Here is a 15346-nt window from a genome sequence, read left to right as displayed (position 1 = left end):
TATTCTTTCCATTGCATCGCAATATTCTTTCCACGGCATCACAATATATTATGCACTCTATCACAATATATTAGACACTGCATCACAATATAGTCGATACTGCATCTCAATATAGCATACACTGCATCCCAATATAGTATCCATTGCATCCCAATATTCTATCCATTGCATCCCAATATTCTTTCCACGGAATCACAATATTCTATCCGCTGCATCAAATATGGTATACACTGCATTCCAATATAGTCTACACTGCAGAAAATGTCATATATACTGCATCCCAATATAGTATACACTGCATCACAATATAGGATACACACTGCATCCCAATATTGTACACACTGAATCCCAATATAGTACACACTGCATCATGATGTTGGATACTGCATCACAATACAGGATCCACTGCATCACAATACAGGATCCACTGCATCCCAATATAGTATACACTGCATCCCAATATAGCTTACACTGCATCGCAATATAGCGTACACTGCATCACAATATAGTACATACTGTATCACAATATAGTATACACTGCATCCCAATATAGTTCATACTGCATCCCAATATAGTTCACACTGCATCCCAATATAGTAGACACTGCATCTCAATATAGTCGACACTGCATCCCAACATAGTTTACACTGCATCCCAACATAGTATACACTGCATCCCGATATAATATACACTGCCTCATGATATAGTATATATGCATCACAATATAGTATACACTGAATCACAATATAGGATACATTGCATCCCAATATAGCATACACTGCATCCCAATTTTGTATATACTGCATCCCAATATAGTATCCACTGCATCCCAATATTCTTTCCATTGCATCGCAATATTCTTTCCATTGCATCGCAATATTCTTTCCACGGCATCACAATATATTATGTACTGTATCACAATATATTAGACACTGCATCACAATATAGCATACACTGCATCACAATATAGGATACACACTGCATCCCAATATTGTACACACTGAATCCCAATGTAGTACACACTGAATCTCAATATAGTACACACTGCATCATGATGTAGGATACTGCATCACAATACAGGATCCACTGCATCCCAATATAGGATCCACTGCATCCCAATATAGTATACACTGCATCTCAATATAGCATGCAGTGCATCACAATATAGGGTAGACTACATCCGAATATAGTATACACTGCATCACAATATAGCATACAGGACACTATCACAATATAGTATACACTGCATCATAATATAGTATATACTGTATCACAATATGATATACACTGCATCACAATATAGTATTCAATGCATCACAATATAGCATACACTGCATCACAATATAGCGTACACTGTATCACAATATAGTATACACTGCATCCAAATTTTGTATACACTGCATCCCATTATAGTGTGTACTGCATCCCAATATGGAATACACTGCATCACAATATAGTATACAATCCATCCCAATATTCTATCCATTGCATCGCAATATTCTTTCAATTGCATCGCAATATTCTTTCCACAGCATCACAATATGGTATTCACTGCAGCCCAATGTAGTATACACTGCACCACAATGTCATATATACTGCATCCCAATATAGTATACACTGCATCACAATATAGGATACACACTGCATCCCAAATATTGTACACACTGAATCCCAATATAGTACACACTGCATCATGATGTAGGATGCACTGCATCCCAATATAGTTTTTACTGCATCCCAATTTCGTAGACACTGCACACAATATAGAATACACATCACAATAGAAGATACACTGCATCCCATTATAGTATACATTGCATCATGATGTAGGGTACACTGCATCCCAATATAGTTTTTACTGCATCACAATTTCGTAGACACTGCACACAATATAGAATACACATCACAATAGAAGATACACTGCATCCCATTATGGTATACACTGCATCCCAATATTCTCTCCACAGCATCACAATATGGTATACACTGCATCCCAATGTAGTATACACTGCACTACAATGTTGTATATACTGCATCCCAATATAGTATACACTGCATCACAATATAGGATACACACTGCATCCCAATATTGTACACACTGAATCCCAATATAGTACACAACGCATCATGATGTAGGATACACTGCATCCCAATATAGTTTTTACTGCATCCCAATTTCGTAGACACTGCACACAATATAGAATACACATCACAATAGAAGATACACTGCATCCCAATTTCGTAGACACTGCACACAATATAGAATACACATCACAATAGAAGATACACTGCATCCCATTATAGTATACATTGCATCATGATGTAGGGTACACTGCATCCCAATATAGTTTTTACTGCATCACAATTTCGTAGACACTGCACACAATATAGAATACACATCACAACAGAAGATACACTGCATCCCATTATAGTATACACTGCATCCCAATGTAGTATACACTGCATCCCAATATAGTATTCACTGCATCACAATATAGGATACACACTGCATCCCAATATGTTACACACTGAATCCCAATATAGTACACACTGAATCCCAATATAGTATACACTGCATCATGATGTAGGATACACTGCATCCCAATATAGTTTTTACTGCATCCCAATTTTGTATACACTGCATCACAATATGGAATACACTTCATCACAATAATGGATACACTGCATCCCAATGTAGTATACACTGCATCCCAATATAGTATACACTGCATCACAATATAGGATACACTGTGTTGGGGAATATTCCTCTTTCGACAAGAAAACCTTTGCTGTTTGTCTTACTGGTATCAATCATGTACTTATTGCATGCTGAATTCATTTTTTTGTTAAACCTATAACCTAATGCCTTATCCTGTATTCCTTTGTCCCGCTTCTGGACTTTTGTTTAATCCTCTCCAAGTTCAAGGCGACCTGCTTGATAACACAACAACTTTTGCCATTAATTATGTCATTCGCTGTCCAGTTAGTGGACACGTATTACATTTCTGTGTTCTTTTAACTTCTATGCTTATCAAACCCTCTCCACTCTCCCAATGTATAAATGCCAGGAAAAGTAATCGGAAGGGGGGAAGAATTCATTGTGGATGCTTACATCTGGTGCGTTTGAACTCCTTGGTTCAAAAGTTAAAATCAATTTTTTCTGAAGGAAAGTACTTCTGTTGTGGGCAGTGAATTAATCGGTGTCTTTCATTTGAGTATCAGCATTTACATTGAGTCGGCTAAAACGTTAAAAAAAATAAAATTCCACAACAACTATAGAATTCTACGACAACTGCATCTCAATATAGTGTATACTGAATCCCAATATAGTATACACTGCATCACAATTTAGTATGTACTGCATCACAATATAGTATACTGCATCACAATGTAGGATACACTGCATTCCAATATTTTACATATTGCATCCCAATATTGTTTTTACTGCATCACAATATTGTATACACTGCATTACAATGTGGTATCCACTTCATCACAATATAGTATACACTGCATCCCAATATTTTACATATTGCATCCCAATATAGTATACACTGCATCACAATATAGTATTCACTGCATCCCAATATTTTACATATTGCATCCCAATATAGTATATACTGCATCACAATATAGTATACAGTGCAATGGGGTGTTTAAAAACTGCTTGGAATCACAGATACGTTTACGCACGTGCTTTTCAAAAAATATTGCATCAAAAAGTAAATTAAGATTGAAATCAATTATGTATATGTTTTCTCTGAATTAGGAAAACAATATGGGGCTAATACTGTGAGAGTTTATGGCTTATGGTTTATGCAGTGCAAGGTTTATATTCTTGTTCTCATTGTTTGAAGTGAGCCTGGTGTTGGCTTCATGGTGAGAGTGGTGGGCTTGGGATCTCGGATCCTGAGTTCAAAGCCCGCTCAGCTGTTTAATCAATACCAAGTGGTGTTAGTTCGACCTGTCATTCTTCCGAGGTCGGCAAAATGAGTGCCAGCATGCTGGTATATTGTGTCGGAGTGGCGACCCGTCCAGGATTGTGCCCAATAACCAAGGAGACTGCTTAAGCAGCACCAACACTCTGCATAGATTTTGGTCCCAATCTGCTTTCCTCCATTCTGTGTTGTCGTTTGCAAATTGGGTAAAACTAAGATATCTGCAGAAGTGGAGTTCTTCACTCTTCGATTCTGCTGTGCTGATTTGGTTAACACAGACCCATCATAGCGATCAAAAACAACAGCTACACTTATCTTGTAATGACTTGAGAATGCAGGACTTGGAGGAAGCAAAAATTTCCTGGTAGGTCACAGGTTGGGGCCAAACTTCAGTTTGGAGCAGATGACCTCCATCCAACACAAAAATGGAATCATCAGGAATTGTTTTCTGACTGCTGAGCAGGGACTTCATTATCCTTCCCAGAACACTTTTTGTTGTTTTCTACAGCTCGCCATAAAAAAAAAGAGTTTGAAGGGTTTTGGAGCCAGTTCATACTGGAGTAAAATTTCCAACTCAGAACTTGTGTTCAGAATACAGACCTTATCCTATTGAAGAGCAAGGAAGAATTGACAACAACTTCTTCCCCTCAACTTCATTAGAATTTCCTGTAATGAGGCTATGGCACAAGGTCTCTTGCTTTCACATTGCAGGTAGGTTGCTGGGGTTGGAGAGAGAACGAGAGGAGTCAGAGAGAAGGAGAGGGGTCGGAGAGAGGGAGAGGGAAAGAGAGGGTGAGGGGTGGGAGAGATGGGGAGAGAGAGGCAGAGAGAAGGAGAGGGGTGGGAAAGAGAGAGGGAGAGGAGAGAGGGGGAGAGGCGTAGGAAAGAGAGAGAGAGAGAGAGAGAGAGAGAGAGAGAGAGAGAGAGAGAGAGAGAGAGAGAGAGAGAGAGAGAGAGAGAGAGAGAGAGAGAGAGAGAGAGAGAGAGAGAGAGAGAGAGAGGTGGGAGAAAGAGGGAGAGGAGTTGAAAGAGAGGAGAGAGGGCGAGGGAGAAGGGTAGAAGAGAGGGGGAGAGAGAAGGAGAGGGTGGGAAAGAGAGAGAGAGGGAGAGGAGTGGGAGGGGAGAGAGGTAGGAAAGAGAGAGGGAGAAGAGTGGGAGGGAGAGAGGTGAGGGTGGGAGAGAGAGGGGAGAGGCGAAGAGGGTGGGAGAGGGTTGGGAGAGAGAGGGAAGGGGTGGGAGAGAGAGGGAGAGGGGTGGGAGAGAGAGGGAGAGGGGTGGGAGAGAGAGGGAGAGGGGTGGGAGAGAGAGGGAGAGGGGTGGGGGAGAGAGGGAGAGGGGGGACACGAGTGGGAGGGAGAGAGGGGAGGAGTGGGAGAGAGGGTGAAGGGTGGAAGAGAGGGGAAGAGAGAGGGAGAGGAGTCAGAGAGTGGGAGAGGAGTCAGAGAGTGGGAGAGGAGTCAGAGAGTGGGAGAGGAGTCAGAGAGTGGGAGAGGAGAGAGAGGGAGAGAGGGAGAGGGGATCAGAGAGAGAGGGAGAGGGGTGGGAGGGAGAGGAGTTGGAGGGAGGGAGGAGAGAGGGGATCAGAGAGAGGGCAGGGGTGGGAGGGAGGGAGAGAGAGAGGGAGAGGAGTTGGAGGGAGGGAGGAGAGAGGGGAGTAGTGGAAGAGAGGGGAGGAGAGGAGTGGGAGAGAGAGAGAGAGGGAGAAGGGTGGAAGAGAGGGGGGGAGAGGGAGAGGGGTGGGAGAAAGAGGGATAGGGGTGGGAGAGAGGAGGAGAGGGGTGGGAGAGAGAGGGAGAGGAGTGGGAGGGAGAGGAGTTAGAGAGAGAGGAGGGAGAGGGGTGGGAGAGAGGAGGGAGAGGGGTGGGAGAGGGGTGGGAGAGAGGAGGGAGAGGGGTGGGAGAGAGGAGGGTTTTGGGTGAGGGGTGAGAGGAGTGGGAGGGAGAGGGGAGAGGAGTGGGAGGGAGAGGGGAGAGGAGTGGGAGGGAGAGGGGAGAGGAGTGGGAGGGAGAGGGGAGAGGGGTGGGAGGGAGAGGGAGAGAGGGGTGGGAGAGAGAGGGAGAGGGGTGGGAATGAGAGGGGGAGAGGGGTGGGAAGGAAAGTGGGAGAGGAGTGGGAAGCAGAGAGGGAGAGGAGAGGGAGGGGGAGAGGGAGAGGGATGGGAGGGAGAGAGGAGGGATGGTAGAAAGAGAGAGAGCGGAGTGGGAAAGAGAGGGGGAAAGGAGTAGGAGGGAGAGGGGTAGGAGGAAGAGAAGGAGAGGGGTGGGAGAAAGAGGGGAGGGATGGAAGAGAGAGGGGGAGAGGTGTGGGAGAGAGAGGGGAGAGGAGTAGGAGGGAGAGAGGAAGGGAGGAAGAGAGGTGAGAAGAAGAGGGGTGTGTGTGTGTGAGAGTGAGTGAGTGAGTGAGTGAGTGAGTGAGAGAGAGAGAGTGAGAGAGAGAGAGAGAGAGAGAGAGAGAGAGAGAGAGAGAGAGAGAGAGAGAGAGAGAGAGAGAGAGAGAGAGAGAGAGAGAAGAGGAGAGGAGGGAGAAGGGTGAATAGGGGGGATCCTGGCAGGTGAGATTTTCAGTTTGACATCCATCCAAGAGACGGTGTAAAGACTTCAAGCTACCCCTCTTTCAAGTTACCTCCAGGTAATCTGAAATCGATTTCAAGTTACCCCTGGGGGTAACCTGAACCCGATTTCATATTACCTCCTCACTTTGACATTACCCCCCTCCCTGATTTAGCTGAAACGATAAATTCTTATTCCCACAACTCATGATACATTTATTGAATCGAACACGTAAAACATACAAGATTGAAAGCTTGTCTCAAAGTCTGGAAACATAAAAAATATAACAAAAATGTTAATTGTATTAAAACCACTCATACACTTGTTCAAAGTGCATGACATATTATATACAAACACAATGCAGTATATACAAAGATTCAACCGAACAAGAGAAATTTAGAAGGAAAAAGTATAATAATTACAAAAGTGACTATTCATTAGGGATACAGAATTACAACTAAATTTTGAATTTAAAATACAGCCAACTGCACTGTTTAATTCAACAAAAGTAACAATAACAAAAACTTAACAAATTGCAGGCTCAAAGTGGTGTGACAAATTGCTGATCATAACAGCTTCGTCAGCATGAATGTCTTTCGTATCTGTCTCGAGTGGTTTATACTCTAACCATTTATTGTCAGAACTATAACTGTATGAGAAATGCCGATTCCAATTAATAACAATATTAAAATAAAATCATTCATAATAAAATCAAAATTCATTGCAAACTCTTTAAAGGCCGTCCATGGTAAATGTTTTTCCCTAATTAGTTTTCAATATCAATTAAATTACTATTTTTTGTAAATAAACACACATAAATAAATGTTTTGAGGGGGGTAATCTGAAATCATAGGGGGTAGGATGAAGTCGATTTCACGTGATTTCAAGTTACCAGTGGGGGTAACATGAAGGAGGGGGTAATTTGAAATCGCTACAACGGCACACACGTTAATGAATTACCCTGCCTGTGAAACACCGGGATAACAGATTTTGCTGGGTCGGGGTTCAAACCCAGGTTAGACAGCTTAAAGCAAGCATGCATACCTTGTGACTATCCTGCCATGATGGGGTGATTCCCAACTGAAAACATTTTTTACTCATTGTAATCATCTAATTTATTTTGCCTTTCTCACTCTCATATCGAACCATGGTATCACCATTGAAGCTTGAAGATCACGTGCCAAGTGGCTTCACCAAGCACTCCACAAAACAGTTGAAGAAACGTTTAAAAACTAAACATTTAATTTTTTTTTACATGTATCTACTGTATCTATGCCGAAGTGACAGGTCGTATAATGAAAGACGATCGTATAAAAAGGGAAAACTTGGTGTAAAATAAAATTGCACATTTTCAGCGAGCCAGCCAACACCTGAGGCACTGCATGACAAAATGGGGCCAACGCAGGCAAGTAGCCCCTGGAAGTTGCTCAAGTCGATTGATATACAGTTTTCAGTGACAGTGCGAATTTTGTAGAGCACTCGTCAAGTGGCTTAATCACTCAAGGAAGCACTCCAATAAAAGTTAAGGAATGGCTGGCTTGGCAAGCAATTAGCGATCACCGATCTGTCATATTAAAAACTTTCTGGAGATGCATTACAAAATATCCAAAATATCAAACTATGTCTGAATTAGACAAATGAACACTTTTTAAGCAGTCTGAACTGCTGCTAAGTTCAATTCTGGATGTTAAATTTTTAATTCGGCTTGGTTTAAGTATTTTTGAGATTTTAGTGGTTATGGCATGCAGGGAAATTAAATAAGGCCACAAATGCTGACGTCTCCAGGCATTTATAAGCATTGCAATGTACCCAGTGATTCCTAGCTACGTTTTCCAGCATTCGATGATACGAGTGTGGAAAGTGAAAAAAATAAAAACTTTATTGTTAAGAAATCGTTGCAGCCTGTTCCAAGTCAAGGCATTATTGAGCAGGTCAAAAAATTAAAGGGGAACTAATACCCCATTGAGGGACAGTAAGGTGTCTGAGGATGGCGACTGATGAAGGATATAATTAAATAAGGTTGTTAATCATCTTCAAAAGGGGTGTTTTAATTAACGCAAACACCCAATTTTCACTCTTGCACTTCGTTGGAGTTTTCTTAGTATGTATGCAAAGTTTCAGGGCACTATGTTTCATAGTTTTGGAGTTATGGAGTTCACACACACACACACACACACACACACACACACACACACACACACACACACACACACACACACACACACACAACTCACATTTATTGTTATAGATCGTTAATGATGTCATTTCTTACAAACAAAACCATTGCAGTGACATCAGCAGATCAAACCTTCTCTTTTCTCCTTCAGGATGACACAGTTGGCTGCGTGAGACAACAGGTAATGAAGGAACAAGTTAATGCATTGTCTTGGAGGAAATTTTTATTTTGTATTTTCACAAATTTGAAATTTTTAAACTCTCACGACTCCCCTCCCCCCTTCTCTACCAGCCATCCCCATGTCTCTAATGTATCATTCCCCTGCATCCTCTTTTCACTCTCGGAAGCAGTATATTGCTGCTTGCTGTGCCACCATATTCTCCACTTATGGCAAATTCCTTTTCCATATATCCTCACTCATCCCACACTTACAGTGCCTTCAGAAAGTATTCACACCCCTTGACTTTTATCACATTTTGTTGTGTTACAGCCTGAAACTAAAATGGATTAAATTTAATTTTTTGTCACTGATCGACACAAAATACCCATCATGACAAAGTGAAAACAAGTCTTTAGAAATTCTCACAAGTCAATTTATAATGAATAGCTGAAATGTCTTGCGTCAATAAGTATTCAACCCCCTTTTATATGACTCCAAATTGAGCTCAGTTGGATCTAATTTCCTTTGATTAGCCTTGATATGTGTCAACAACTTGATTGTATTCCACCTGTGACCAATTCAATCGATTGGACATGATTTAGAAGGAAACATACTTTTCTATACGAGGTCCTTCAGTTGACAGTGCACGTCAGAGCAGAAACTTGACCATGAAGTCCGAGGAACTGTCCGTAGAACTTTGAGATACAATTGTGAGGAGGCATAGATATGGGGAATTAAACCATTTCTAGAGTGTTGAGAGTTCCCAAGAGCACAGTGAGCTCCATCATTAAGAAAAGGAAAGAAATGGAACTACCCAGACTCTTCCAAGAGCTGGCCATCTGACAAAACAGAGTAACTGGGCAAGAAGGACCTTGGTCAGGGAGGTGACCGAGAACCCAATGACAACTCTAACAACTACAGAGTTCCTTCGCTGAGACAGGAGAACCTGCTTGAAGTCAACAGTCTCTGCAGCACTTCACAAATCCAGGCTTGATGGGAGAGTGGCCAGGCAGAAGCCACTCCTGAGAAAAAGGCACATGATAGCTCGCCTGAAGTTTGCAAAATGACACGTGAAACTCTGAGAGCATGAGGAAAAATATTCTGTGGTCTGATGAGACAAAAATTGATCACTGGTCTGAAGGCAAAGTGCAACATCTGGCGGAAACCGAGCACAGATCACCACCCATGTTACACCATCCCTACCGTGAAGCATGCTGGTGGCAGCATCATGATATGTGGATGCTTTTCAGCAGCAGGGACTGGGAGACTTGTAAGGATAGAAGGAATAATGAAATGAATGGAGCCAAATACAGCCAAATCCTCAAGGAGAACCTGCTTCAAAGCGCAAAAGACCTCAGACTGCGGTGAAGATTTATGTACCAACAGGACAATGACCCCAAGCATACAGTCAAAGCAACAATGGAATGGCTTCAGAAAAGGAATGTGAAAGTCCTTGAGTGGCCCAGCCAAAGCTCAGACTTGAATCCCATTGAGATTCTGCAGAAAAACTTGAATATTACTGTTCATCAACACTTCCCATTCAAATTGACAGAGCTTCAGCAAATGTACAAGGAAGAATGGGAGAAAATCCCCAAATCCAGATGTGCAAAGCTCATACAGACATAACCAAGAAGACTCGAAGCTGTAATCGCTACCAAAGGCACTTCTACAAAGTATTGACTCAGGGGGTTGAATACTTATTGATGCAAGACATTTCAGCTTTTCATTTCCAATTAATTTGTAAAAAAATTCTTAAAACATGTTTTCACTTTGTCATTATGGGATATTTTGTATTGTGACAAATTATGGGATATCAGTGACAATTTTTTTTAATGAATCCATTTTAAATTCAGGCTGGAACACAACAAAATGTGATAAAGTCAAGGGGTGTGAATACTTTCTGAAGGAACTGTGCATACTTTCCTTTCTTTCTCTCTTTCCTAAATGATGTTCCTTCTTTTTCAATTCCAATGACTTTATTTTGCCACTCCTTTTATTACCTCCGCCACCGAAGGTGAAGGAGGTTATGTTTTCACCTCTTTCTGTTGGGTGGTCGCTCGACTACCGTTATTCTCAGGTTTTCCGTCTGTCTGTATGTATGTATGTAATGGACAGCTCTGGAGGCCAGAGGAGTCAACCTATTTGATGAAACTTGACTGGTAGGTTCATACCAGGATCTAGTTGTATGCTTTTGAGCACCATTGCTATGGATGCCACTGTTGCCTAGCAACGGGACTTTAAAAATTTTGGAAAATCCGAAAAAAAAATTTGAAAATCAAAAATCGGCTTCCGCGCTTTTATGTGCACTATAATCAACCTCTCTGTCAAAAATTTTCAGCCTGATCTGTCAAAAACTGTCTGACTAGTATGCAATTATATAGCGACCACCCATGTCGCCTCCCAGCTTGTTTCTTTGTCTGTTTGTTTGTGTACAAGATATCTCAAAAAGTTGTGGACGGATGTGGATGAAAGTTTGTGGAGAGGTTTGGTGTGTGACAAGAAAGAATTGATTCGATTTTGGTGAAGATCTGGATCCGGATCTGGATACGAGACTTATTTAATTTTTCAAGTGATTCTTCACCATTGAGAGAAAGGGCCAAAAACGATAAAGTTCTGTATCGCATGATATTTCAAGAATGTACTGGGCCCGATATGTTCTCATGGATCAGGCATTACGTGGCGGAGGTATGCACTCTACCGAGTGCCCTTCGAGTTCGAAATGTATTTATGGCCTCAAAATGAATGTAATGTGTGCTAATGAAATTATTTGATTTTATTATTTTCCTGTTTGTGTAACAATAAGGATCTTCAAAAGCTGGTTGGTGATTCAGGGATCATGTGACATGCTTCCAGCATGAAGTTATAACCCTGTGCTTGAAAACAGACATACAAGGCTGTGGGTATAGGGTATATATATATATATATATATATATATATATATATATATATATATATATATATATATATATGTCGATGAGCATACAGTTAAAAATAGGGTGTTTACATTTACAAAAATTAATAAAGCACATGTTATATCATACGGTTTGAACAAAGGTATTAGCATGTGCTCTCACATGACAAAAACATTTTCTTTGTGCTGTTGTGATAGATTTATGATGATTACTATATTACATTCATCAAATTATTATGATGCTGTGATGTTTTAATTAAGGTAATATATGCTGTGCAATATTTAAGATGCTCTTCTTTTGTGTATAGTGCCTTCAGAAAGTATTCCCACCCTTTGAATTTTCACATATTGTTGTGCTGCAGCCTGAAGTGGAATAAATTTTAAAGTTTTTTTGTCACCGATCCACACAAAATACCCCATAATGACAAAGTGAAAACATGTTTTTAGATATTTTTTACAAATTAGTTGAAAATGTAAAGCTGAAATGTCTTGCGTCAAGAAATATTCAACCCCTGAGTCAATACTTTGTGGAAGCGCCTTTGGCAGTGATTACAGCTTCAAGTCTTCTTGGGGATGTCTGTACCAGCTTTGCACATCTGGATTTGGGGATTTTCTCCCATTCTTCCTTGCAGATTTGCTCAAGCCCTGTCAAGTTGGATGGGAAGTGTCGATGAATAGCAATCTTCAAGTCTTTCCACATATTCTCAATAGGATTTAAGTCTGGGCTTTGTCTGGGCCACTACAAGACTTTCATGTGTTTGTTCTGAAACCATTCCATTGTTGCTTTGGCTGTACGTTTGGGGTCATTGTCCTGTTGGAACGTAAATCTTCTCCGCAGTCTCAGGTCTTCTGCACCCTGAAACAGGTTCTCCTCAAGGATTGTCCTGTATTTGGCTCCATTCATTGTTCCTTCTTTCCTTACAAGTCTCCCAGGCCATGCCACTGAAAAGCATTCCCATATCATGATGCTGCCACCACCACGTTTCACGGTATAGGGATGGTGTTAGACGGGTGATGAGCTGTGCTCAGTTTTCACCAGACATAGCACTTTTTTTTGCATTCAGGCCAAAGAGTTCAATTTTCATCTCATCAGACCACAGAATCTTTTGCCTCATGTTCTCACAGTCTTTCACCTGCCCTTTTGCAAACTCCTGGTATGCTAGCATGTGCCGTTTTCTTAGGAATGGCTTCCATCTGGCCACTCTCCCATAAAGCCTAGATTTGTGAAGTGCTGCAGAGACTGTTGTCCTTCTGCCAGGTTCTCCCATCACAGCCAAGAAACTCTGTAGTTCTGTCTGAGTAGTCATTGGGTTATTGGTCACCTCCGTGACAGAGGGCCTTCTTGCCCAGTTGCTCAGTGTGGTCAGATGGCCAGCTCTAGGAAGAGTCTGGGTAGTTCCATTTTCTTTAAATTACCTAATAATGGAGCTCACTGTGCTCTTGGGAACTTTCAACACTCTAGTAATTGTTTTATACCCTTCTCCACATCTATGCATCCTCGCTATTCTATCTTGGAGTTCTATGTACAGTTCCTTGGACTTCATGGTAGTGTTTCTGCTCAGACATTCCCTGTCAACTGTGGGACCTCATACAGAAAGGTGTGTTTCTTTCTAAATCATGTCCAATCAATTGATTTGGCCACAGGTGGACTACAATTAAGTTGTAGAGACATTTCAAGGATGAACAAAGGAAATTGGATGCATCTGAGCTCAATTTGGAGTGTCATAGCAAAGGGGTTGAACACTTATTGACGCAAGATATTTCAACATTTAATTTTCAATTGATTTGTAAAATTTTCTAAAAACATGGTTTCACTCTGTGATTGTAGGGTATTTTTTGTCGATTGGTGACAAAAAAAAAACCTCTCAATTGAATCCATTATAAGTTCAGGCTGCAACAACAAAATGTGACAAAGTCAAGGGGTGTGAATACTTAGTAAAGGCACTGTATGAACATCTATGTTAATTTAGGAGCTTAACGGCAGAGGGCAGCATGTTCACAGACTGAGGATCAAAGTGGAACAGGGATACAAAGACATTGTATATGAATGGCAGAAATGAAAGTGGTCAGGGGCTCAGCAAGAGAAGAAGAGACCAGGGCTGTATATGGCAGAAAGCATGAGGTGATGATTGCAACACTATTGAAAGATTAGGAGGGTCATGATAGAACAGTCGCAGGGAGTCTGTTTCGCAGAAGAGAGAAACTAGAGAGATTAAGGAAATGAAGGGGGCAGGTGTGGGATCCTGGAAGAATGCAAACAACCTGGTCAGGCCTTCTTCCATTTGTTATCGTTGAACAGTTGGACAACTATAACTGAGAAAAACCTAACAGGTCACATGGAATGTCACAGGATCTCTGAGACTTTTCATTCACCTGGAAACTTTAAAGTTACAATTGCATTGTACAGTATTTTAAAAGTGGAAATATAAATAGTAAATATAGATATTAAAAAATGGTATTTGAACAAACAATTTTGCTGTGATCCCCTTATTTCATTTGATTAACTTTTCCTCCTCATTTTGACTTTTCACAACTTTTTTTAATTTCCTTCCACATTCTCCTCCTCAACCACACCCATGTTGTTTTATTGTACATCCCCTTTGTTGTCTTCATTAATTCCTGCAGATCTCTAATTGTTAACCTTCTTTTCCATCCACAATTTATTTTTCCATTTCATTTTGCCTTAGCTTTATTTTCAGCCTCCTCCTTCCACTTATCATGTTTTCCTCTTTTCCTTTTTAAAATTTATTTCTTCACTTATTTCTGACTATTTAATTTGTTCTACTTTTTATTTCCTCCCCCTAAGATGGATGGAGGTTGTGTTTTCACCCCTGTCTGTTTGTGAGCAGGATATATCAAAAGGTTATGTTCAGATTGGGATGAAACTTGGTGGACAGGTTGGGTGTGTGACAAGGATGAACTGATTAGATTTTGGTGAAGATCTGAATCTGGATACGAGTATAGTGATTCTTCATAATTCAGAGATAGGACCAAAAACAATATGTTCAAAGTACGACAACTTCCAAAGCATGATATTTCAAAAAGTTTTGGACAGATTCGGATGAAACTGGTGGACAGGTTGGGTGTGTGATAGGGATGAATTGATTTGAATTTGGTGAAGATCAAGATCAGGATACTGGACTTTAAAAAAATGATTATTCAACATTGAGAGATTGTGCCAAAAACGATATCCCATACGGTATAGCACAATATCGCAAAATGTTATGGATGTTTTCAGACAACATTTGGTGGACAGGTTGTGTGTGTGTGTGACAAGGACAAATTGATTTGATTTTGGTGATCTAGTTCTGGTTCCAGATATGAGAATTTTTAAGTGATTCTTCATAATTGAGAGACCGGGGCAAAAAACGATATGAAGAATCACTTTAGACCAGGGCGTTTTTTGCCCCGGTCTCTCAATTAAGAATAATCACTTTAAAAATTATCATATCCAGAACCAGATCCAGATCACGATATTTCAAAAACTTTTGGATGCTTTATGACAAAACTTGTCGAATAAGTGGTTAGATGACAAGAACAAGCCGATTAGATTTTGGTTTAGGTCAGCATGCAGTTCCAGCCTACCAGCGGATAATAAAACATAAGCTGGCA

General features: G+C 40.8%; 1 protein-coding gene across 1 annotated transcript in view; it reads left to right on the top strand.

The window, feature by feature from the left end:
- RGS9 (regulator of G protein signaling 9) overlaps positions 1-15346 on the top strand; it is a 144805-nt gene that overhangs the window by 79432 nt on the left and 50027 nt on the right. The window contains exon 10 of the mRNA XM_085862001.1: positions 8815-8844. Coding sequence (XP_085718127.1) covers positions 8815-8844 — 30 coding nt within the window. The remainder of the gene's footprint in view (positions 1-8814; positions 8845-15346) is intronic.

This window comes from Eptatretus burgeri, chromosome 2 (assembly GCF_056783735.1).
Source record: "Eptatretus burgeri isolate ZD-2024b chromosome 2, Ebu_testis_v1, whole genome shotgun sequence".
NCBI lineage: Eukaryota > Metazoa > Chordata > Myxini > Myxiniformes > Myxinidae > Eptatretus > Eptatretus burgeri.
Note: the sequence above shows the minus strand (reverse complement) of the source record. Positions and strands in the feature narration are given on the sequence as shown.